Source organism: Tachypleus tridentatus, chromosome 7, assembly GCF_004210375.1.
Source record: "Tachypleus tridentatus isolate NWPU-2018 chromosome 7, ASM421037v1, whole genome shotgun sequence".
Taxonomy (NCBI): Eukaryota; Metazoa; Arthropoda; class Merostomata; order Xiphosura; family Limulidae; genus Tachypleus; species Tachypleus tridentatus.
This window is the reverse complement of record NC_134831.1, coordinates 37,449,338-37,477,021: the sequence shown is the minus strand read 5'-3', so window position 1 is coordinate 37,477,021 and position 27,684 is coordinate 37,449,338. Positions and strand designations below refer to the sequence as shown.

General features: G+C 32.2%; 1 protein-coding gene across 1 annotated transcript in view; it reads left to right on the top strand.

The window, feature by feature from the left end:
• Positions 1-27,684, top strand: part of LOC143257656 (huntingtin-interacting protein 1-like) — a 129,841-nt gene that overhangs the window by 51,016 nt on the left and 51,141 nt on the right. Inside the window, exons 5-11 of the mRNA XM_076516699.1 lie at positions 2,550-2,692; positions 3,564-3,620; positions 4,692-4,772; positions 6,146-6,222; positions 12,767-12,828; positions 20,676-20,816; positions 23,109-23,166. Coding sequence (XP_076372814.1) covers positions 2,550-2,692; positions 3,564-3,620; positions 4,692-4,772; positions 6,146-6,222; positions 12,767-12,828; positions 20,676-20,816; positions 23,109-23,166 — 619 coding nt within the window. The remainder of the gene's footprint in view (positions 1-2,549; positions 2,693-3,563; positions 3,621-4,691; positions 4,773-6,145; positions 6,223-12,766; positions 12,829-20,675; positions 20,817-23,108; positions 23,167-27,684) is intronic.

Sequence of the window (27,684 nt, the reverse complement as noted above, 5' to 3'; positions counted from 1 at the left end):
CTTTACTGTATGCTTCAAAACTCCGTTCCTTACCAAAGCATTCCACCCGGGGTTGTATTTTTCCTTCCTCGGTGGGACATGCTTTTTCAGAACAGACAATCTGACATTGCTCCACATGCAGTTGGATGAATTGCGTCTATCTTGGATAATACTGCTGTATCCACTGGTCAGCCCATCCCACCGTGGCTTATTACAGTCCCCAAATGTGACCTGTATTTAAGTCATCTGAGAAAAGCAGACATTCCCAATTGAAATACTGTCTGTTATTTGCTGAACATCTTTTGAACCATTCTTCCATTCTTATTTATACAGATGGTTCGAAATCAGGTGACTCTGTGGGCTCTGCCATGGTTTGTTGTGATTATGTGGTTGTTCTCAGAATCCCCTCTACAGCTTCTGTGTTCACTGCTGAACTGTATGCCATTTCTCTTGCCCTGGAATACATAGACCCTAAGCAATACTCAAATTGCACTATTTATACTGACTTGCTTAATTTTCTACTGGTCCTGGAATTGCTTTATGTTAGTTCACACCCTGTTCTCTCCAATATTCAAAACAGACTGGCCCATTTTTCTTTAACATCTTCTTCTATCCTGTTTTATTGGATACTGGATCACATTGGTATCTCCAGGAATTAACTTGCCAACATCACAGCTAAATCTGCCTGTTTTGGCACTATGACTGCAGTGCCTGTTCCATACATGGACTATGATTCTGCATTAAAGGCTTGGCTCCATGCCAATTAGCAGCTGACTTGAATTGAGCAACGTGAAAACAAGCTTTTCCAAATAAAACCCTCTATTGTTCTTTGGCTGTCTTGTTTCCATAAGAATTGAAAGAAGAAGCTGTTCTAACTAGACTATTCTTTGGTCACAGTTTTTTTAACTCATTGTTTTGTTTTGTTTTGTCTGGGACTGATTCACCAATATGTTGTCTGTGTAACACTAAGGTCACAATAAGCCACATTTTACTGTCTTGCCGTTGTTATGACTCTCAATGACGGTGCCATTTTAAACATATTTTGTCCCAAACTTTATCTATGGTATTAGACACTATCTACTTTGGAAATTATTTTAGTTTTTAAAGGTCATTTATCTTTTTCATGCTATTTAAGTTTTTAATTTATACATTAGACCTTTTTTTAATGTGATTCTCTTTAAGAATCAAAGTACATCTAGTTTGATTTGAAATTAGAAAATGGCCGTTACGCCACATAACTTGAAACCAGGAATGGAGAGACCAACTTCAGGTGACTAATGCTGCTGTGTGAACTACTCATTAGTCATCCTAGCAAGTTATAATTAAAATTTTTCTATAAGTCTTTTAAAACTTTTATTGCTTTACTTTCTGAAAATGGCCATAACATCAAATAACTCAGAACCAGGACTTGGAAAGCCAACCTCAGGTGACTGACGGTGTTTTTTTAGCTTACCTGTTAGTCTTCCTTGTGAGTTATGATAATTACAGTTATGCTACAGAAAGCCCTTCACAACTCGTATTACTGTAGTTTTTTTGTGTTTCCTCTGTGGACTAGATGTAAACATTGGTTTTAATGCTTTTTTTTTCCAACTTTGTTTTGTTTTGTTTTACCCTTATTTCCTTTTATGAACTTAAATTTTTACCAGATGTTTTGCACAGATAGTCTAGTTGCTTTGTGCCATAAAATATGAAACCAACCAACCAATCAACAAGAATTTATTAATATTTAAATAAATTATTAATTAAATAAGAAATTAATATTTAATCAAAAACATTTTTCTGCCTTACTCAAGTTCTAATCCTGCTTATTGATAGATGAGGTAGGTGAAAGATAGTTTTCCATCTGTATTATGCAGGTTCTGCCATATAGAGGGCCTTTTATAAGTGAAATCTTAAGATAATGCAGCAAAATTTTGATATTTCTGACTTGTACAGGTTTCTGCCCTATGCAATTTCTGGCCTTAGGTTTTACTGTATTTACTCAAAATAAATGTGATGAGCTAGTTGGTGAGTTATTATTTTAATGTAACTAAAGATTTATAGATAAACTAAATGATAGAAGAAATATTAAGTGAATAACACACACAACCATAAAAACAAAAGAAAAATAAAGTCATTACCTCACAGGTTGACTTGGATCGAAAAAGCATCCAGAAAAACACAGAGGACATGAACCCAAAGAGTTCAATCTGAAGAACACAGGTGACATAAACCCCAGAAGTTCCATCTGAAGAACACAGAGGACATAAACCTCAAGAGTTCCATCTGAAGAACACAGAGGATATTAAACCCCAATAGTCTTAACAGGCCATGTTTTCATGAGCTCTGTTCTTCATTGCTTTTGTCAAGTTTACTAACTGTATTGTTTAAGTGACAACATGTTGTTCTGTTAAAAGAAAATGGTAATTAGTTGTTAATCCTAGTACTTCTTACGTTGTTGCAGGTTAAACTTTGTCATTATTAAATAATAGTTTTTCTGAAAAAAATGATCTGTTTCAACTTTGAAATTGCTTGTATTCTAATGTTAAAAATTTCAGTTCTCTAAGCAGAGTCCTTAACTGTACATTAAGATGCAATCATTGGGACATTCCATGAGAAGGGAGCCAATACATTTTGGGATATTGTTATGAAGATTCCGTTACAAGGGCAGCCAATTATTTGTTGGAAGTTTTGTCATGTCCTACACAAACTTTTGAGAGAAGGGCATAAAAATGTAAGAAATAGTGTTTGTTACTGTTAGATGTAAATCTTTGATTAACCATAACTTTTAGCAGTCTTGCTTCATTCTGGAGAATGTTACAATTACATTTTGCCTGAAAAAAAAAGGATTTTTAAGCTTTAAAATATTTCCTTAAAATGTCCACATTTTAAGTTATTGGACACCTTCATATCTCTACTAATACTATTTTAAATTCTAATGCTGCTTGGTATATGTATACATTTGACTCTAAATTCTTGGACATCTTGATATCCATACAGAAGCCACTTTAAATCTTGGTATATGTAGAGATTCTACTTTAAATCTTTGGACGTCTTAGTATTCATACAGATTCTACTTCATACAGATTTCACTTTAAATTTTTGACATCTTGGCATATGTACAGATTCCATTTTAACTTTGTGGACATCTTGACATCCATATAGATTCCATTTCAAATCCTTGGACATGTTGATATCCTTAAAGATTCTACTTCAAAATATTAGACATAGTGATATATAGATTCTACTTTAAATCCTTGGATGTATTGATATTCAAATGGTTTCACTTTAAGTTTGTGGACATCTTTATATGTACAGATTCAACTTTTTGTCCATCAACATCATCATTTTCTATTAATACTCATGTTGATATTTAGAGAGTTTTTTTGCATATAATTTGTATTACATCATGGTATTTATTTCTTGTTTCACTTCTAAATAAGATATTGTGTATTTTAAAACTATTAATGTTGTGTTCTGTGCTGAATAGTTAAATGAGTATTGTTTTCAATAACATGTTAACTTTCTTTGTATTCCTTGTCATATTTGTTTATGGTAGATTTTGAAAATGAGTGATGTGAAGTGAAGAATTTTTTTATTTGCAGGTAATGCCTGATTCATACAAATACAGGTCTTCACTTGTCGATTTAGGAAAATTGTGGGTATGTTAGCCATTTTATTTAAAAACATTTTATAACTTTAGTATGATATATAAATGAGCAGTTAAATACATCTTAAAATATTGTATGTCATATCAAAATGTTACCAGCATAAATGGTATTAAGTGAACAAATAAATGGACCACAGTAAAGTATTACAGTATTTATCTAAATCATGGTGTGTCACACCAAAATGTTGCTAGTGTGTATGATATTAGGTAAACAAATCAGTGTGTCACAGCAAAATATAGCCAGTGTATATGACATTAAGTAGAAAAGCTATAATTTGTTACAGCAAAATGTTACCAGTGTGTGTGACATAAAATAGAGGAATCATAGTGTCATTCTAATGACACCAGAAATATTATTGAAGTGTGTACCTTTTTTGACCATTTACAGTATCATTCAACTTGGTATTACATATGTTATATCAGAGTTATCAACTGTTCAATTTACTCTAAACTGATGGATGGTAAATACCAGATACAGTGTACTGAAACAAACTGTAGATAATTGCTCTGCACTGATGTCATCAGTTCACAGACCTATCTTTAATACAAATACTTTTGTAAAAAAATCTGATGTTTTTGTTTTTAACAGACTTGTACATTTCACTATAATATTGCCACATTTTGTACATAGTAATTTCAGAATTATAATCAATATTCTTTCTCCATTAAAGAGTTGGTTCAGTGTACTAAACTTGTGCACATTTGGTTAAATAAATAAATGGTGCCTAGAATGTTGCTTATTTCATAGATAACTTCTGGATGGAATGTGTTAATTATTGAATAAATAAATTCCAAATAAAATATGTTAATTACTGAATAAATAAATTCCAGGTGGAATATGTCTAATATATTCTAATGGAGACAATCATAGTTATAATTAGTCTATTTCTCCATTGTTGTTTTTGTTTTTGTGTGTGTTTCTTTTCAGTTGAATGGTTTTGTTTTCACATGAAAGTGTTAATTAATCATATTCTTTGAAAAAGTGATTTCTTCATGAGTGAATTATAAGCTTAAGACTTTCAAACATGAGTAATGTCTGGTTATTGGGAGGTTTTATTTCTAGGGGCACCTACAGGAAAGTTATGGAAAGTTAATCAGAAACTACTGTAATCTGCTTGTTGCAAAGTTAGACTTTCATAAAAGGGTAAGTGGAAATAACAATTTCTTTAATTGATGGTTTATTTGCATAGATGAGAAAAGTACATATATTTTTAATATGCATAGGTTTTCATTTTTTGAAGGATGGTATAGAGTGAAAATCTCCAAAGTGAGTGTGTTGCAATAACTTTTGTTAATTTTAACTAAATTATCAAATCTTTTTCAGTTTGAAATACACTTGTAAGATTAATGTAGGATTTCTCCCTCAACCAGAGGTACCTCACTGACAAGGATCGGGTGTAAAAGATCTGAGATTTATATGATTGTGAGGGAACTTTAACATGATGTGGCATACAATTAGATATGACAGTCACAACTTATTTTATAAATTAGACAAAAAGTGACTCCATTGTGACTGGCCATATCATCATCAGAAGACTGTAGTTGATAGTTTTTTTTCTTTTGTAATGTGAGCTCTCTTCTTCCCCTGTCATTGTGGATCTTTGCTACTGTTCAGCATATCATTGTGAGCCACCGTTATTCCCTCAATTACCTGCATGTACAAGATTGGACTTGCAACCTGTGTAGCTGCTATGGGTGCAGTCACAGTGGATAATTTGACAGCTATTATTTAGTCAAATCCACCTGTTATGCCAAACAATGCTATAACAGCACTAACAAATATGTTTGGTTCTGACAAGGACTCGACTCATAGTAATGGTAACCTTCTGCTAGGCAAGAAGGTCAAATCTGCAACTTTCAACAGACAATGAAAGAAGGTCACATAATTTGATTTGAAAATCAAAACGAGTTAATCAGTTTGTGCACGTGAATGTTGCTGGTAATGTGATGATGACACTCCTGATTCTTGTGCCTCTTTGACTGTCACAACTCTTGACTGATATTTGTTACCATTATATGGATTACGTGTTTGGATATAACAGTATTTAGACTTTCCAAAAGTGTATGCAATACTCCCATGAAACACTGACAGGAGTTTTTTTTTTCCTTTTCACCCAAAAAACTACTTTACTTCTAATTGAAGGAAATATCATATTTATTCTTAAACATTTTTTGAAGTTGAAAAAAATCTTATTAGGTAATTGAGGTTTTGAATAACTGTGTAGATATTCTTAAAATTTAACAAACATTTGAATTAATAATATGTTTTTTAGTTATTTTTAAATAATTATTTTTCATATGAATAAACCTTTTGTTTTATGGTGTAGTTCTTGATTGATTTTTAACTTGCACAGTATTTTATTGTGAAATTGTATTCTGGTTGTTTGAGTTTCAACAAATTTGAAACGTTAGAAATTTAAAACTGGATGGCAGAGATTGTTTTATTTTCTAGAAGTACCAGCTACTAAATCACATAATCAAGTTTATTTTGATGTACTAAACTGTGTATTGTTATAGAATCCAAGATTCCCTGGCAACCTGAATGTAACAGATGAACAGTTAGAAGATATTGGTGAAAGAGATATTAATGTTTAGTGAGTATTAGGTTTTTAACTAGAATAGTTGTGTAGAATATAATAAATCTAGTGTTTTAAAAAATCTGTATTCATCATCTACATATTCCATATGTTTGCAGTTGAGAGCAATTGTGAGCAAAGTTATAACTGAGTATAATTTTAAAAATTATACTGACACTAAATTCAACTTAAATATGTTTTGTCCACTCAGAAAAAAAGGTTTGCTGGTAAAAAAGTTCTTTTATTCTTACAAAGTGCTGGTAAAGTGTTTGTCTTTTCTGCTCAGCTGGAAAGTTACAAAGTGGTGATTGAAGTATTAATCTAGTCATTCTCTTTAAATATAAAGTTGCAGTTGGAATATGTTATTCTAGTTTTTCTGTTTAACTGGAAAGTTACAAAGTGGTGATTGAAGTATTAATCTAGTCATTCTCTTTAAATATAAAGTTGCAGTTGGAATATGTTATTCTAGTTTTCTGTTTAACTGGAAAGTTACAAAGTGGTGATTGAAGTATTAATCTAGTCATTCTCTTTAAATATAAAGTTGCAGTTGGAATATGTTATTCTAGTTTTCTGTTTAACTGGAAAGTTACAAAGTGGTGATTGAAGTATTAATCTAGTCATTCTCTTTAAATATAAAGTTGCAGTTGGAATATGTTATTCTAGTTTTTCTGTTTAACTGGAAAGTTACAAAGTGGTGATTGAAGTATTAATCTAGTCATTCTCTTTAAATATAAAGTTGCAGTTGGAATATGTTATTCTAGTTTTTCTGTTTAACTGGAAAGTTACAAAGTGGTGATTGAAGTATTAATCTAGTCATTCTCTTTAAATATAAAGTTGCAGTTGGAATATGTTATTCTAGTTTTTCTGTTTAACTGGAAAGTTACAAAGTGGTGATTGAAGTATTAATCTAGTCATTCTCTTTAAATATAAAGTTGCAGTTGGAATATGTTATTCTAGTTTTCTGTTTAACTGGAAAGTTACAAAGTGGTGATTGAAGTATTAATCTAGTCATTCTCTTTAAATATAAAGTTGCAGTTGGAATATGTTATTCTAGTTTTCTGTTTAACTGGAAAGTTACAAAGTGGTGATTGAAGTATTAATCTAGTCATTCTCTTTAAATATAAAGTTGCAGTTGGAATATGTTATTCTAGTTTTTCTGTTTAACTGGAAAGTTACAAAGTGGTGATTGAAGTATTAATCTAGTCATTCTCTTTAAATATAAAGTTGCAGTTGGAATATGTTATTCTAGTTTTCTGTTTAACTGGAAAGTTACAAAGTGGTGATTGAAGTATTAATCTAGTCATTCTCTTTAAATATAAAGTTGCAGTTGGAATATGTTATTCTAGTTTTTCTGTTTAACTGGAAAGTTACAAAGTGGTGATTGAAGTATTAATCTAGTCATTCTCTTTAAATATAAAGTTGCAGTTGGAATATGTTATTCTAGTTTTTCTGTTTAACTGGAAAGTTACAAAGTGGTGATTGAAGTATTAATCTAGTCATTCTCTTTAAATATAAAGTTGCAGTTGGAATATGTTATTCTAGTTTTTCTGTTTAACTGGAAAGTTACAAAGTGGTGATTGAAGTATTAATCTAGTCATTCTCTTTAAATATAAAGTTGCAGTTGGAATATGTTATTCTAGTTTTCTGTTTAACTGGAAAGTTACAAAGTGGTGATTGAAGTATTAATCTAGTCATTCTCTTTAAATATAAAGTTGCAGTTGGAATATGTTATTCTAGTTTTTCTGTTTAACTGGAAAGTTACAAAGTGGTGATTGAAGTATTAATCTAGTCATTCTCTTTAAATATAAAGTTGCAGTTGGAATATGTTATTCTAGTTTTTCTGTTTAACTGGAAAGTTACAAAGTGGTGATTGAAGTATTAATCTAGTCATTCTCTTTAAATATAAAGTTGCAGTTGGAATATGTTATTCTAGTTTTTTCTGTTTAACTGGAAAGTTACAAAGTGGTGATTGAAGTATTAATCTAGTCATTCTCTTTAAATATAAAGTTGCAGTTGGAATATGTTATTCTAGTTTTTCTGTTTAACTGGAAAGTTACAAAGTGGTGATTGAAGTATTAATCTAGTCATTCTCTTTAAATATAAAGTTGCAGTTGGAATATGTTATTCTAGTTTTTCTGTTTAACTGGAAAGTTACAAAGTGGTGATTGAAGTATTAATCTAGTCATTCTCTTTAAATATAAAGTTGCGGTTGGAATATGTTATTCTAGTTTTTCTGTTTAACTGGAAAGTTACAAAGTGGTGATTGAAGTATTAATCTAGTCATTCTCTTTAAATATAAAGTTGCAGTTGGAATATGTTATTCTAGTTTTCTGTTTAACTGGAAAGTTACAAAGTGGTGATTGAAGTATTAATCTAGTCATTCTCTTTAAATATAAAGTTGCAGTTGGAATATGTTATTCTAGTTTTTCTGTTTAACTGGAAAGTTACAAAGTGGTGATTGAAGTATTAATCTAGTCATTCTCTTTAAATATAAAGTTGCAGTTGGAATATGTTATTCTAGTTTTTCTGTTTAACTGGAAAGTTACAAAGTGGTGATTGAAGTATTAATCTAGTCATTCTCTTTAAATATAAAGTTGCAGTTGGAATATGTTATTCTAGTTTTTCTGTTTAACTGGAAAGTTACAAAGTGGTGATTGAAGTATTAATCTAGTCATTCTCTTTAAATATAAAGTTGCAGTTGGAATATGTTATTCTAGTTTTTCTGTTTAACTGGAAAGTTACAAAGTGGTGATTGAAGTATTAATCTAGTCATTCTCTTTAAATATAAAGTTGCAGTTGGAATATGTTATTCTAGTTTTTCTGTTTAACTGGAAAGTTACAAAGTGGTGATTGAAGTATTAATCTAGTCATTCTCTTTAAATATAAAGTTGCAGTTGGAATATGTTATTCTAGTTTTCTGTTTAACTGGAAAGTTACAAAGTGGTGATTGAAGTATTAATCTAGTCATTCTCTTTAAATATAAAGTTGCAGTTGGAATATGTTATTCTAGTTTTCTGTTTAACTGGAAAGTTACAAAGTGGTGATTGAAGTATTAATCTAGTCATTCTCTTTAAATATAAAGTTGCAGTTGGAATATGTTATTCTAGTTTTTCTGTTTAACTGGAAAGTTACAAAGTGGTGATTGAAGTATTAATCTAGTCATTCTCTTTAAATATAAAGTTGCAGTTGGAATATGTTATTCTAGTTTTCTGTTTAACTGGAAAGTTACAAAGTGGTGATTGAAGTATTAATCTAGTCATTCTCTTTAAATATAAAGTTGCAGTTGGAATATGTTATTCTAGTTTTCTGTTTAACTGGAAAGTTACAAAGTGGTGATTGAAGTATTAATCTAGTCATTCTCTTTAAATATAAAGTTGCAGTTGGAATATGTTATTCTAGTTTTTCTGTTTAACTGGAAAGTTACAAAGTGGTGATTGAAGTATTAATCTAGTCATTCTCTTTAAATATAAAGTTGCAGTTGGAATATGTTATTCTAGTTTTTCTGTTTAACTGGAAAGTTACAAAGTGGTGATTGAAGTATTAATCTAGTCATTCTCTTTAAATATAAAGTTGCAGTTGGAATATGTTATTCTAGTTTTTCTGTTTAACTGGAAAGTTACAAAGTGGTGATTGAAGTATTAATCTAGTCATTCTCTTTAAATATAAAGTTGCAGTTGGAATATGTTATTCTAGTTTTTCTGTTTAACTGGAAAGTTACAAAGTGGTGATTGAAGTATTAATCTAGTCATTCTCTTTAAATATAAAGTTGCAGTTGGAATATGTTATTCTAGTTTTCTGTTTAACTGGAAAGTTACAAAGTGGTGATTGAAGTATTAATCTAGTCATTCTCTTTAAATATAAAGTTGCAGTTGGAATATGTTATTCTAGTTTTTCTATTTAACTGGAAAGGAAGTAAATTGAGGCTTAACATATCATTCTTTAAATACAATGAAAACTGAATTGTGATTGGAACATGTTAGTTTGATCATTCTGTTTAACTGGAAAGGAAATAAGTTGAGAATGAAAACTGAGTTGTGGTTGGAACATGTTATCCTATTCATTTTATTTAACTAGAAAGAAAACAAATTATTGGCTGAATATCTTTATTTAATTGGAATAAATGTAGGTTCATGTGTGGATAGTCATTCTGATAATTAAAGAAAAGTGAATTTGGTGTGTTAACCCTGTCTGCCTGAGAATTGTTTACTGCACATTACACAAAGTTTAAGTGTCTTGCATTCAAACTTTTATCAAACTACTTTTTGTTTATGTTATACCAATCAGTATAGCATAACGTGTTAGCTAATAATCCATATTTTAATAGTATATTGGTTTTAAGTTCTTAATTCTACAAGCCAATATTTGAAAAAAATCCTGAATTTCTCTAGTGTGACACACATGACACATTTTGTGTTTGTATGTCGTTATCCCTATTTTATTCACCACCCTTTTAAATGGTATAAAATTAAATGTAAATTACTCTATCAAAATTGGTCAGTTAAACAACATTTACTGTAGTCTTCAACTTTGTCTCATTAAAAAGCTATCAAATAGAAAATCAGACTCTCCTGCCACACCCACCTGCCATTAAAGATTTTTTCTATTAAATGACTTTTGTTATAACATATGTTCTGGACAGTTAAATGTCAATTTCACGCAGAGTAAGAATAGCATTCCATGAGAAAGTTAATGAATAGCTTGGATAAGTTTGTAACATCTGTTGTCTCAGAGTTAGGAAGCCAGAAAAGTTTTGAGAGATAAGGGAATTTGTCTACTTTTTGCATGGTGTTAGTTTATATTGTTTGAAACATTGTTTAATTAAATAAAAATTATTAATTGCAATACTACGAGTAGTAGAAAAAAATTAGGGTTAACTCTCTTCGACAACCAAGAGCAAGAAAAAAGGAAGACTTGATAAGTACTTTATTTTTCGTTTTTTATGTTTATTTTTATGTATAATTATAAAAGCAACTAAAATAGAAAAATAATGATATTTTTTAGGGGACCTTAGTTAAGATTAGGTTAAGTAAAATAAACAATTGGAAGAATAAAATAAAAATGTTTCACAAAGGACACATGCGAGCTACTTGTGCTAGTTGTAGTAGCTTGTGGATAATGTAATTTGATAATGTAGCATGAGCTGCATGTTCCTTGATTGATTTACAAGTTATAAGCACAGAAATGTTAGTTAGCCACAGTTCAAAGAACAATAAAATTTAATTATAGATATATGTATACTGTTACGAGCTACTTAGGTTTCATGTTACAATTTGAAGTCATTCTAGAAAGATTGAAAAAGTAAGTTAGATTTATTTTGATTATATTTTTGGTGATTATAAGGACAGTCAGTTTGACCAATTCTGTTTTGAGATAGGGTAGAGAAAATAACAGATTAATTATAAAGTTTTAAATGCATATAGGAGACCATAGGGATTATACAAAGGAAATTCCAGATTTGGAAAAGTATTTTTAATTTTAACATGATTATTACTTTGGACAGAGACTATTGAAAACAAATACTCAATATATTCATGGACAAATCTTTATTTTATTAAAAATAGTTCACTAAAATATATGATTTTTTTATATGTGAAAGACTTGAAATATTAACTGAAAGCCAACCAAGTTTTGTGAAGATTATACACACACTATAATGGAAATTAAAAAAAATATTAAATCCAAAAAGATTGAATGAGTACAAAGAGGTCACATGGTCAGTCATATGTACTGAGTCCATATTAAGAGATTTAACATATTTTGCTTATTAGAGCTGTAAGTAGGAACCTCATTGTTTTTCACATTAACACATTTTATATTACAATATGAAGCCATTATAGAGAAAATAAACTATAATTTAGTTTTATTTAGATTGTTTTTTTGATGGTTATGAAGTCAGATTTACAATTCTTGTTTATTTTCTCTAACCTAAATAACATAAAACTATCTAGTTTTACTGAATAAAAATGTTTGAAATGTATTTCGGAGGTGTTAGGGATTACACAAAGGAAGTTTGAGATTTTTGAGATCAGGAAAAGTATTTTTAACTTTAACATTAAAATTACTTTGCACACGGAGTATTCAAACAAATACTCCATATATTTATGAACAAATCTTTATTTTACTTTATTAGAAATACTTCTCTAAAAATATGTTTTTGTTTTTGTGTTAAAACTTATAATATTAGGTGAAGTACAGCTAAAGGATGTGAAAATATTCACATTATATTGAAAATTAAAAGTACTAAACCTGTAAAGACTAAATGAGTACAAAGAGATCAGATGGTCAGTCAAACAGACCAACCTCGTGTTGAAAAAGTTAAAACAAAAATTTAAAAATTGTTTATCATAAGATTGTTGTGTTATGGAGGACAGAGGGTCAAATAGTGTTAAGTAAAACCTAGACTAAAACATTTTTAACAGTTAGAATGTTAAAGTATATCCTCCTATATATACTTTTCTTGTTTCAGTTTTCAGTTGACTTGTGAGATGTTTGACTACATGGATGAGATTCTGAGACAAAGTTAAATGTCTCAGAATGTCTATATATACTTTTCTTGTTTCAGTTTTCAGTTGACTTGTGAAATGTTTGACTACATGGATGAGATTCTGACTCTTCAAGCTGCAGGTTTGTTATGTTCTTTATTTCTGATCTTCTTATGTATTAGAATATCTTACTTATTGGTAAATATAGAATGTAGCAAACATAAAAACATAAGTTTAAAAACTACAACTTTAGTTGCCATTTTGTAAGTAGCATTTGTAACTTAAAGTACAGAAATTTTAAACAATACATTATCATTCAAATGATGCATTTTTAATCATTTTTATTTAATACACATTTTAGTTACAACTGTTGAATTACACATTTGATTATCAGAACCTCAAACTGGGTGTTTTAATTAGTATTGGTTATAGTTTCATGATTTCTTTAGCAGCTACTGAATTGTACATTCTAATGCAATACTTCCCTCCACTTATAAGATTAGCTATTTTCATCCAGTGCTGCCCTCTGTGTGCAAACCTTTTCTTTACACATACCACAAGTCTCTTTATGAATTCCAAATTTCCTGTTATCACTTTGAGGTCACACCCTGTGACTAGTATTATTTTTCAGACCTCACATGAAGGTGACCTGGTAGGGTATTCATCAGTGTTTATTTGCTTACAGATTGAAAGTTACATAAGTCAACCTTTGTTTCGGGACCTCCCTCCACTTTCAGAGGTTCTGAGCCTATTTAGACTGATGAAGACTTGGATTTCTTATTCCCACCTCATGATCTTGTTGTGCCTTTCCATGCCCCTACTGAGGATTAATTTGGGGCTGTTATGATCTTTCTGGATTTCATTTCTCAATTATCTATGAACTGGGTCCTTCCTTGCTACATGACCAATTTGTCCATTCCTATTTGATTTTCCCTCTACCATTTATTCAATTGCATGCTGATCAATTTGCTTCACAGTTAAGTGAAAGGATTAGCATGCCTCACCCTTCATGGGCTTCAAATTAGTTTGCTCTTGCATTTCATCATGTAGACTGTCTTTTTCTTGATCAACAACTGTTAGATTCCATTTTGCCTGTTTAAGGTACAGCTTCCAAATCACCTGTAAGTCTGCTCATGCCCTCATAACTTTTTCTACCATTCATTTTCTCTCTGAGGCTCTCCACTGAAATCCTGAGGGCTTTTCTGTGGGATATGTTTTCCATTCTTTCCTCCATGTTGGCTTATATCTTGGCTTCACTTCTGATTTTACACACTTGGTTTCTCTGTTGTTAGGACAATCTAGGTCATTATGTAACCTCAACTCACATCTCTTTACCATCATCTAATATTTGGGATTTAGGTATGGCCCCAGTTCTGTGGTGATACGTCTTTAACACAACCTCCAAGTCATTGGGATCACAAGTTGCATTCATATAACAATAATCTACCCTAGTATGACACCCGTTACTATTTCCTGTCTATCCTCTTCCCAACATTTACTTGTCCCTTCTTTTCAAGATGTTTCATTTTGTTGTTTTCTTCCACAAAGCACGTTACATTGCTAACAGTATTAGTAACTACCTTGTGGATTCTTGTCTAGTGAAATGTCAGTTTCTGATTTTTTTCATCATTGATGTCATTTAGTTAAGCATCTTTGGGTTCTTCAAGTTCTGTAGGCTACACCGAATATATTTATTTTTCATTATTTACACCATACCATGGTTTTTTCTTCATCAGTTTTACATCTTCCTCTTATGGCTGTTTTGGCTTCAGTGAAACTATGACTGGGTAAGTTTATATTCATGCTTTTCCTTATAGGAGCTCCTTGCTTCATTTACTTATTATATGGATCCCTCTCTGAAGTGAGTGGTCCTTGACTAGATATTATTCTTAAACTTGACGTTTGCATTGTATAGCCATGTTGACTCTTGAATTATTTTCCATGGCTTCACAATACTCATAAGATCACACATGGGTGAATAACCTAGTAATGTAATTGCTTCATAAACTTGCCCATTCTGGATTATGTGAATAAAGTAGAAGGGGGATATCTACCCATACCTGCTATGCCTTGTATTAAATAAATCTGTATTGTCTACTTTTCAGAATATGGTTTCATGGTCACCCATTGCACTGTATAGCTGATGAAATTCCTTCAGACTTTCCACTATCTTCACACACCCCTTTCTTTGAGTGGAGTATGGGAGTCCTTACCACTTTCTAGTTCCAAGCCACTATGAGATCCATGATGGTTACAATCATTCAGTGTAGAGTAAGGCAGTAGTGTTTTGCAGGTGCTGATAACATGCTGTCTTTCAGTATGTGATCTACACTCATAAATGAGTGAGATGTCAAATTGCAGTTCACTCTTTCTCTTTCTACTCCCACATGGTTTTGGATTCAGAGTAGAACCAATCACCATTTATTCTTCAAATATGTTAATGGTTGTCTACATTTCTCCTTCAGTCATACTCCTTCTGTGTTGGAGGTCACAGTGGAGATTGTTTTTATTCTGTCCTTTTTGCTATTCTGAGATGTCATTGTTTTGTTTTTTTATGGTTCCAGTCAATTTTGCTGTTAGGTGAATTGATTTATATTATATAGACATCCTTTTAATACTAGATGTCAGGTCTCTGGGTCAATAAATCAAAGCTAACAAATCTTGTTCAGGAATTGGGGTGGGTCTGGATTCCCTCAGGTTTCTTGAACTTAAGATGACAAAGGTATGATCCTCATCCCATTCCCATATGAATGTTGATTCTCAGCAGCTTGGGTTTTGGATGTAGTTGACTTACCAAGTATGGTCCATTATGTTCAAGTCACTCTATACTTAGGGGCATATCCATTGATTGGGAATAAGTTACATATATATTTTCTTGGTTAAAATTACTATCATACCACAGTTCTCTTCCACTTGGATGTGCTTTACTATATATTTCAAGGATGGGAAAAAGAATATATTGGTTCAGAAGTGGTGCATTTCTCCTCATCAGATCTTTGATGACTCTCTTTCCATGGGTACACTTCAGACGTTTTCGGGGGCTACTTCTGTCATTACTTTGCACCAGTCCTGCCACCTAATTAATGTTGAATTGTAGCTGATCTTGCAGCTGGAGGAAGGGACTGTATTGTAAGCTATAATTTTCCTGTGCTGAAAATGTATTTCTGATAGGTACTTCTCTCTGATCACACTTCCCACTTTCCTCTGGTGCTTACATCTTTTGTCACACTTGAAGTGATGGTTCAGTGAAGGTATATTGAGGGAGTTGCATGTGTCACATGAGTATGTCACACTCCTATTGATGGAGAAGTGATGCATGATGGTTTACATAAGATACATGATGGAATCATTTTATTCTAATAGGGATGGAGTACAAGACTTGTAGCATACGTAAAGAAAAAAGTTTGCACATAAATGGTAACATTGGACAAGAATGACTAATCTTGTGAGAAGGGAAAAGTACCTCTTGGAAATACATATCCACTATAGGAATATTATAACTTTGATTAGTAGATTAAAAACATATATTTTAACTATTAATGATTGTAGTCACGCTTTGATAAGCAGTTGTTAAATTGTACATTCTAATAGCACAAGTTTAAGCTGTGTATTTTAGTGTGTAATGGTCATAGTTGTATATTTGGATTAACAGCTTTTGAACTGCATATTTGGTTGTCAGAGTTTGAATTAATAATAGCTGAAATTATACATTTTATTTGACACAACTGTTACCATGATGCAAAGCAGATATATATGGTCATCATGGGAACATGTTTTTTATCCAACTTTTTATTATTACTCAACCTTTACGGAGAGTAAGTGAATTATAATTCCACTAAAATATTGTGAAACATTTTTATAATGAAATGGTACTCTTATTTCATGAGACAACTTTCATACTAACAGGTTGATTTCCTATAGGTTGAAATTAGACATTTTGCCAATCAACAGTGGTTGAAGTTAGACATTTTTGTTAGTAACAGAGGATGTTTACTGAAAAACAAAGCCCACATAGGAAGAAGTGTGACTTATGAAAACTGTCTGATATGATAGTTTTGAACATATTCTCTTAATGCATTTAAGCTTTCCTAATTCTTTTTTTGTGTAATAAGTAATTGAAATTTGATTAGGAACTAATAAGTATTGGTAAGTTTAGAGTTTGGTTCCTCTCTATTGAGTTATATTATTTCTTTAAAGTAAGAGAATTACTTTTTGATTAATTGGGTTAGAAAAAGACATATTTCAGTATGGAACTTCTAACACACACTCACACATGGAAAAGTTAAACTGTGAACAGTTACTGCAAGAATACTTAGAAAGATAAATAGGTTTAATAATAAAACCAAGCAAGAGAAATTTATAATTTGACTTTTTTTTACTCAGTAATGTGTTTATTAAAACTCTACCACAGTCAGTAATGTTTTTATTAAAACTCTACCATAGTCAGTAATGTTTTTATTAAAACTCTACCACAGTCAGTAATGTTTTTATTAAAACTCTACCACAGTCAGTAATGTTTTTATTAAAACTCTACCACGGTCAGTAATGTTTTTATTAAAACTCTACCACAGTCAGTAATGTTTTTATTAAAACTCTACCATAGTCAGTAATGTTTTTATTAAAACTACCACAGTCAGTAATGTTTTTATTAAAACTCTACCACTGTCACTAATGTTTTTATTAAAACTCTACCATAGGTATTGAGATGTAAAATAGATTGCTTTTTATTCCTGATTTAATTCTCATTTTAGTGTTTTAAATTTAACACTCTATACAATACTAAGTGTTGTGTAAGACAAAAAAATAAAAAGGAAAACTCAGTGGGGTTTTGCCACGGAGTCTGTGGTCGCCATAAATCACACCACAAAATAACAATGTACAAACAATACTTTTTAATTACTACAAATTATTTTCATCATTTCTTTAAGTATATTTAAATTTTTTTTCACATAAATTGTGAATTATTTTTTAAAAATCAACATCTAAATGCAGTTTAATTTTTAGATAAACCAAGCATATAAATGTTTATAAAATTAAACCTTTAAACAAGGTTTATATTCTAGATAAATCAAGAATATAGATGTTTCATCAAATTAAACCTGTAAATAAGGTTGTTTTTCAGATAATCCAAGCATATAGATGTTTTTTCAAATTAAATCTATAAATAAGGTTTAGTTTTCAAATGAACCAACCCTGCTAATGTTTTATAAAATTAAGGATCTAACTAAGGTTTAGTTTTCAGGTGAACCAGCTGTTTAAACTACTTAAATAGATAAGAAGCAGTGTCTGTCATTAGTTTCACCATCTGTCGTAGGATTATACCAGACTTTCCTATAGCAGTAGAGCATTTATTACATGTTTGGTGTTTAAATTTGTTTATTACTCACCACAATAAACATACTTTTTTGTATATAATATGAAGAATATCTAGTACTGATGCTTTTAATTTATTATTCAGAATTGTTATACAAGCTGTATAAAATACTAAAAATTAAATATGAAACCAAATCTTGCATTTGATTCACCACTGGTCACTGATATATTGTAGTTTTGGGAATTACATCCCCATGAGTAATCCTGACAAAGGGCAAATTATAAAAAACAAGACTTGGTTTTGTATAGTAGTGAAGTCTATATTAAACACAAAATTAGGAAAAACTACTAAGTGAAAGGGGGGTATAGGGATTTCAAAAAAGTCCATGTTTACAGTATTTATCAATTTTATTGGAGACAAAATAGGGACTTGTAGTTTGAGGAAATAATGTAAACACTATTTCTAGCTGTGTTTATTTGCTTTTTTAATGTCCCTTGTTGTAGGTTTAAAAATATGATCTTTGTATTTTGATTCAACTTGTTTCTGTATTATTTGACAATTCCTATTCCCCCTTTTTAAATCAACAGTTTTTACTAATTATGTTTCCTAAGTTTTTATGTTAATTTATAGATAATACATTTTAAGCTATATATGTGCATATGTGTTCAGTTGAATGTTACTTCTTTTGTCTACAGTTTTTTCTCCACTCAACCACCACAGAGAACTTAGAATAAATAATAAATGTACAACAAAGAATAAATAGACGTACTAGTATGCACAACAAACAGAATGTAAATTTGTTCTAAAAGAATTATCTTGAAGACAAAGATTGTATCATCACATATTCAATGGCTGGCTTATATTAGTGTCAATGTGTAATGTAACAAAAGATGAGCAGCAACAAAGTAGTCTCATCAGAATGGAATAATGTTTCTTCTAAGATTAATGCAATGTAAGCAAACTCAGTAACATGCTTACCTTGTAAGGTGTACATCACACATACTTATATTTTTCAACAGTCTGCTATGCTCAAGTGTTTGATAGAATAAGGTGACCCACATAATGCAAACAAAATAGACAACAGTGACAGGCTGAGTGCAAATTGCCGATTATAGTCAACAATTACAACTGCTACCTTAACACCAATTATTTTAAAATAGCAGTAGCTATATTAAATAGTGCTATATGTAGTGATAAATAGTGAATAAACGTGATTTTAGTTAAGTATAAAAAACAGGAAAAAATTGCGGTTGTCGTTGGAATATCCATGCACTGTTAAAACTTGCTGAAGTATAGTCATGGAAATCCACATAAAGTCAGCAAATTTGAATGATGATGAACAAAAGTGACTCAAATAGTACTATGAAACAGCAAAACTGGGAACCTTTCACTTAGAAATTTAAAATTAATGTGCTAGAAAATGCAGGAGTTGTAGTCTTCAACTAATCCTCATATAGAAATATGCCAAATTTTTTTTATGGTGGAAAGTGAAGGATATAGAAAATTTCCTAGCACAGCATAATTAAGGATATTGTGTTAAGTTTAAAATTATACTCTCGGTTTTTTTCCAAAATTTGTGTGTGATTCCACATTACAGTAGATATCACTTGTAATAGTTATATAGTGGAATCATAATATGGATTTGTAGCTTGAGCAAACTGTTAGCAGTAAAACTCCAGCCTTGTCTGTTTTACTTTCTTGTGATCCCATTTTGAAGATCTTAAATTTTCAATTTTTAATTGTCTTGTATGTTGGCTTTGTATTGCATAACAATATGCATAAATTAAGACACAATCCTCACTAAGCATTTATAAAATTTTATCAGTAGGAAAGGAGACTTTTCAAATAAAACTAAGTGCCTCTCATTTGTTACATATTTGTAACTATAACCACATAAGTCAACTTTGCAGCACTTCATATTGTATATCTGTAAAATACTGAGCAACTCTTGCTACAAGTTTGTGAAACAATAGTATTTATAATAATATGAACAAGTGGGCAAATTTTGATTTTGTTTACAATCATGAAATCATTCATCTCACATATTATTAATGTTTGGGTGGTCTCAACTATTGAAAAGGAAGGTTTTGAGTGTTGTTTCAAGATAAAGTCTTCTTTTTCAGGTGCTTTTTGTCCAAATGTTCTATTAGAGGTTTTAACAAATTCCTGTACAACCACTATTATGAATCATTATTTTGGTTTGTGATGTTGTGTCTTTGACTCATCGAAGTAACGAGTTATTAATCAAATGATAGGGTCAGCTTCATATTTATATTAGTATTTTAACTGTTCCTATACTGAATAATTCAGAACAATAACTTAGTAGCATGAAAACTACATATTCTCCAATTCCTATATAGATATTAATTCATCCTAGTAGAGTAAAATACAAATGAAAATAACATATATGTAACAGATTTCTAAGTATTCTGCAATTTTAACTTGATGTTCACTTGCCATTTAGTGGAATTAAATACTTGCAATTAAATTTCATTTTCAAAATAAACTGTACAATTTAATGACTCTCTCAGTTGTTTTATAATTTCAATTTTGGTTTCTCAAACATCTTATTACTGATTTTAGTTTTGGGTGAACATTACTGTTTATATCTGCTGATTAATATGAGAAAAGTTTTTATAAAAAAGACAACAACTTGAATGGATTATTTCAAACAGTTTTTGGATCATTGGATATGTCTCGGTCCAATTCCATGACTAGTTCTGGCCAGTGTCGACTCTCCCCTCTCATACCTTGTATCCAGGATTCTAGTCAGCTCTATGACTACTGTGTGAAACTGCTGTTTAAACTGCATTCTTGTAAGTTCCTTTCTTTTTGTTTCTTAGTTTTCCAGCAGCTGTTCAAAACTTTATTGTGTACAAATACCATAAGCTTGATGAACTTTCTTTGAAGGAATGAACTGAATCTAAAGACAATTAGCCTGACTGTAAGTATTACAAGTGTACAATTTTCAAGAAATTTCTGAGCAAATCTGAGGACAAAAGTTGGATGTTGCTGTCTAGATAACATTACCAGTTGGAACTAGTAATATTTTGTTAATGAAAATATTTTGAACTATATTTATACCAGATTAATTATGTATAATAATTATGTATATTATCTAAGTTGTTATTTTTGTAGTGCAACAAAATCTAAAATCTGATCAATGGTAATTGTCAAGAATGAATGTAAGTTGAATAAGCCAATCATGCTGTGTCAGAATGTTACTCACACTGAGAACATAGGTTAATTATGCTGTGTCAGAATGTTACTCACACTGAGAACATAGGTTAATTATGCTGTGTCAGAATGTTACTCACACTGAGAACATAGGTTAATTATGCTCTGTCAGAATGTTACTCACACTGAGAATGTAGGTTAATTATGCTCTGTCAAAATGTTACTCATCCTTGTAACATAGGTTAACCATGCTGTATCAAAATGTTACTCATGCTTAGAACATAGGTTAAAACATTGATAATATCTATTCTGTGAAAACAGTACTCTTACTTAATTACATGTACTTAGGCTGTCCCATCCACTTTACAAGAATCTAATTTCCAAATAAAACACTCAAAGCTAGCCCTTACTGTTTAAATTGAATTAACTGTATCTACTTCTGAAAGCAATCCATTCTAAAGGCCAACCACCCTCTTAGAAAAATCAAGTTAGCTTAACTGAAAATGACTCCTACCCTTCTAAAATTTGTATCCATGTTCCCTCATCTTACTGTTCCCACCACTCACCATTATATATGAAAAAAGTGTGATATATTAACACTATCAGTTCCCTTAACAATCTTAAACACCTCAGTCATATCCTCTCTAACTCTTCTTGTTTCAAGAGAAAACACATTCAGGAATCTTAAACTATCATCATATGATGATATTTTCCATCCTAATAGCCCTCCTCTGAATCCTTTCCAACAATTCATTGTATTTTCTAAAGTAAAGAACCCAGAATTGAACACAACTCTCCAAATATGATCTAAACATTCACTTATATAATGAGAATATAGTTTTAGACTTGTATTCAATATTTCTGTAATACATTTGAAAACTCTATTTGCCCTGCCACTAGCAAAAGCACATTACTTGGATGCTTAAGAGACTGTTCAACCATTACTCCATAACAAGGTTAGTTACATCAAAATTATATTCATAATCCAAATTGTGATGTCTCGCATACCTTACGTTACACTTATTAAACCTGTCACATGTGGAGACTTGATTTATAATTTTTTTCTATTCAGTTACAGTAATGGTACAAACATTGTCTATCATTTATTTCCTTAAATCATTGAATGATCTAAATCCCTTTTTAAGTCAGAATATATTCCTCCCAGGCAGCAGTACTCAAATCTCTAATAACAGAACCCCTTCCAAACATGTGGTCAGCTTCCGGTCAGTTACCTCTTTCTTTCTTTGTGAACCTGACGATGACCGAAGAAGGTCGAAACGTTGTTTGCTCTTCTACGTAAAATATTTTCTTAACCCAAACGAGCCATATTTGCATATATAAAAAGAGAAAGGTTCTAACAAAGTGCCCTACAGTATCCAGCTTGTAACATTAATCCAGTCTGAATGAATTCCATTTATAACAGTCCTCTGCTTTCTTCCATCTAGTCAGTTTTTTATACAATGAGCCAAATTCTCCCTCACATCTTTGTAGATAACTTTTCAACAAGACTTTTATGTAGCATTTTCTTGAATATTTTGTGAAAATCTAGATACACCCAATCCACACCCATATCCTCATTTACTTAAACACAACCTCTTCAATGACTCTCAAAATATTAGAAAGGCAAAGTTTATCTTAGTGGAAACCATGATGGCCATCTCTAACAAAATTTTAAACATGTTTAGCTACTGAGACAATTTACACTATCTCTTTTGTAAAGAGGAGTAACATTGGACAACTTCTGATCATCTAATACCTCCCACTATTCAAGTGAGATGTTGTACTGCTCCAGCCCACATGATTTATTAAACTAGTGATGAAACACACTCTGTCAAAATAATGCTCTTACTTAAATAAAGGATCAGTGACATTCAGTAGGCTAAGAAAAAAATTTGTCAGAAATGTTTTTAAAAAATTGTCTCTAACAACAGCTCTTCCACCTGACACGCTCGTTGGTCACAGAGAACGTTTCAAGTGTCAGTTCAAAGGGTAAGTTTCTAATGTGTGTTGATCAAGATTTTCTTCTGTGAGTAAAGCATAAATGTTTCACTTTGTTTTGCTTTGGTAATTGATTGTCTGATTAGTATTAAATTAAAACATGATGTATATGTTAAGAAAAGTATGATATATTATATGTGCATCCCTCCTTTCATAAGATTAGGTTTTCCTGTTTTATGGTGCACTGTCTATGCAAATTCTTCATATAACATGCCATAGGCCTTCTGCACCCCCCTCTTGTAATAAAAAAGTTCCAGCATTTTTCTCATGCAAATCAACATACATCATCTCTCCTTCAATAGGAGATCATCATGTGATGTATGTAACTCCCTTTATGTACTACTACCAAATCATCACTTCTTGTTCAGCAGTACTTGAGTACATCCTTCTTGTTTCTGTCTTTGTTCTATGGAACAGGCCATTTGGAATGCCCCGTCTTCTCTTTCACATTTTACTTATGAGGTTCTATCGCTTTTGTGGATGTGGTCTCTGATGACACCTCTCATATCCCTCAATAGAGCTAACATGCAGTCCCCTCGATGGAACTTGGCTTGGAATCCTTTGAATTTTCCCATCACCCTTCCTTCCCATCTTTTGAATGGTCTGCACATGTGGTTGAACAAGGCTCATACTTTGGCTGGTATCCTGCTTCCTCTTCCATGGCCATATTTTCTTGTATTCATAGGTGCATTCTTTCTTGCATGGGTCAACCATCTAGTGGTTTTGGGTCATTGTTCTATAGAGGAACATTCTTTTCACATCAATGTCCTTGAATTCTTTAATGTTTTTCAGGTCTTGGATCATTTTCTTCCTCTTTCCATGGATCAGTTGGTCATGATCCACTCTGACATTTCAACTTTGGTGGCTCATATCAATCACCAAGGGGGCATCTGATCACTATCATTGGTTTCATACATTTGATCTTCTCTTATGGTCCCATGATCATCGTGTTCATTGGATGGTGTGTCACATACCAAGTCTTTTCAATTTAGTGGTAGATCGTCTTTCCAAAACAGACCAGGTTTCCCCTATGGAGTGATCTATTCATTCCTTTCTTTTTCAGTGGCTTTGCAGTTGTTGGGGTACACTTGACATCGATGTGTCTGCTACATTCCTCAATCACCAGTTACCTTTCTTTTGGTCCACTCTTCCCCATTTTCAAGCTTTGGCTGTAGAAGCCTTCAGCTAGGATTAATGAAATAGGTTCTGTGTTGATCTTTCAATCTGATTACTTCATCAGTTACCCTCCCTCATCTATACCACTCCATGCAAAGTGTTTCTGATTGCTTCTTTTTTGCCCACTCATTCATGGTTCCCTCACTTACTCTACTTGGTTGTTCCCTCCCATCTCTCCTTTATTATTCCCCCAGTCTTCTTCATCAACCATAGTTGCTGTTCCTACATAATGCAGAGATGCCAACTATTTCAAATGACTGAGCATAATAATTGTAGACAGAGCCCATACAGATATCGTACAACCACTGGATACAGTTTTGAGTCATCCATGTCTGTGGATCCATCTGTGGCTAAACTGTAAACACTGTTAGTAAGTATGCTTGAAATCATTTTATCATCTTTACAACCCAACATTTGTACAATGGCTGTAGTTTTGGTTCCAGCACAGTCATATTTTTTTGCTATATCAGAGTTTGGGAACATTTTTCTAAATGTTCATTTAGAAATCCTGCATGATCAGCTACAGTTAGGGGTAAATTATGAGCAATAATGAATTGCGTGAACATCACTTCTGCATTTATTGTTTCATATTCTGAATTCTTACTCATAAATGTCATTATCTGCACCATTTTTGTCTTCGCCTCAGCCTTTTGTTGGTGAGATGCCGATTTTGTATGTCTGGAACAACCGTTTATCCCGCCATGTGCCACAGAAAAATCGATGTGACAAACTGTACAAAACGCATGACTGTCACTAAATTTTGATGCAACGACCAGATATTTTGCACTATACTCTTTCCTAAATTTTGGATTCACAGTTTTAGTCCTTTTAGATTTGCCAAAAACAAGACAATCTGGTGAATGAGGCCTCTTTTTTTCCATCTTGTGAATGATCACATTGGTGTTTCTATGCCGCTTAGAAAACGAGAAATACCCATCTACGCAAGTGCTGATTGGCTGACAAGCACTGATGACGTAACTGTGGATTCCCTCATGTACCCAGTATGGAGAAGCACCGCACTCAAACTATTGGTAGGCGTCGGAGATACAAATATTTTTTATTATTTCAAGCACAAACATGATTATCACAAGTAGCCATTTGGACTATGTCTTTTATTTATTATCAAAATTTATTTGTATCTCACTAGAAATTTTCTTTTAAGCCCTGGTGGAACAATTTATCACTTTATTGTATAGGCCTATATAATATATAATAATTTGGGAGTTGCTACAAGTCATAATATTTGTCTGTATGAGCATACAGTTGTAATGTATACACCAAAATCATAATGATTACGCTCAAATCGTAATGGTTGGCATCTCTGCATCATGCACTTCACATCTTTCACCTTCATGACAGGCTTTTGTGCAGTCCCTTGCAAGGAGATCTGGTTTCTCTTGTTGGGTATCTTTCATTTAACTCATGAATGAATTCCATTCATTCTTCATTTTTGGCTGTGCATCAGCAAAATTGGAATGTTCCTTTGCACCTGGGTCCTACCTTGTGGGGTTCCAGCTTCTCATTCAACAGTTGCTGATATATCAGTGTTGTTGATAAGAGGTCTTAAATCTCCTTGATGTTTGGGTATCAGGCACCTATATCTCTTACTTTTCATTTTTATCATTACTGAAGGGTATTTCTTTCCCCTGTTTTTACCTTTTTGATCCATACTTTCTGGATACCTCAACCTAAGCCTCCTGTATTTCTGGACTAGGATATTAATGCTGTACTTCATTCCCTTTCTTTACATCTGTTTAAGCCCATTGTCTTGAGTTCTTTGTTCAGTTCTCTCTTAAAGCATATATTCTTTCTCCTCTTTGCCTGCTGGTGGTATTTGTTAGATATATTCATTATCAACACTTGCACACTGTACCACCTAACCTATCTTCTCCTTTATCTAGATCATGCTTTCCTTCTCAAGACCTTGGCGGCTTATTATGGTAATTCCTCTTTTTCACCCATTTCTACCCTTGTCCTGATCTGGATAGACTTTTATGCCCTATGTGTGGCATTCATTGCTATATTGCCTGCATGGCTGGCTTCAGGGATTTTTGTTCCTGTCACTTCATCCTCTGGTAATGCTCATCCTCTTTGAATTTTTCTCCCTTTACTCTTACAGTTTGTTCTGTCATTTAATCCAGTTGGCTTATTCCTCTTTGTTCCCTTCCCATAGACTCGGTATGGCCAGGTGGGTTGAGGCGTTTGACTCATAATCTGAGGATTGCGGGTTCAAATCCACATCACACTAAACATGCTTTCCCTTTCAGCCATGAGGGCATTACAATGCTTCGGTCACTACCACTATTAGTTGGTAGAAAAGTAGTCCAAGAGTTGGCAGTGGGTGGTGATGATTAGCTGCTTCCCCTCTAGGTTTACACTGCTAAATTAGGGATGGTATGCACATAGATAGCCCTTGTGTAGCTTTGTGCAAAATTCAAAACCAAACAAATGAACCCCTTTGCAACTTACATTATTTTGCATTACCTCTCATCAAATCTTCATCTTTTCCCTTTCCTGCTCATCTTGGTCAGCTTTTGAAAGAAATTCTAAAGTCTGGCACATGAACTACCCCTCAGACATTCATCTCTCATTAACTCCATCACATGATGGTTTCTGCATCTTCTGGATATTGCTCATCACCTGTGGCTATACTTCAGACTTTGGCACAGTTATGATAACAGGTAAGTCTTAATTAATGCTTTATTTCATACAGGGGGCCTTTCTTTGTTTCTCTTGGATTCTGCTGTGTGGCAAATGATGTCTTTGTTAAGTATTCTTTTTTTTCCTCAAATACACAATGTATGCCATGTTGATGTACATACTCTATCCATGGCTCTGCATGCTCACCTTTTAGATGGGCTGTTTTACAAGATTGCTTGTAGGTGAATAATTTTGCAATAATTTGCTTCTCAAATAGGCTCGTTCATGGGTAAAGCAGAAGGGAATAGCTGCCAATTCTTGCCATGTTTTGATTGAATAAATCATTGTGGTCAGCCTTTCAGAATAGGGTTTCATGATCACCTACTGCATTGTCTTGAGTGTAGTGCTCCCTCCAGACTGTCCAATGCATTTTCACCCCTCTTCTTCTAGTGCAGTATGGAAGTACTTACCACTTACCAGTTCCAAGCCACTTGGGAGGGTTACCATGAAGGCATCCTCCTAAATCAGTTCTGCAAAAATTAGGTTAGAACCATTCAGTTGAGAGTGGGTTGGTGGTATTCTACTAGTGTAGAAAGTATACCATCCTCTGGATCAAATTATCATACTACAGAGTAAGATGTATCAATGCAATTCATCCCTTGATTTGGGTCTCTCATCTTTCCACTGTGTGCT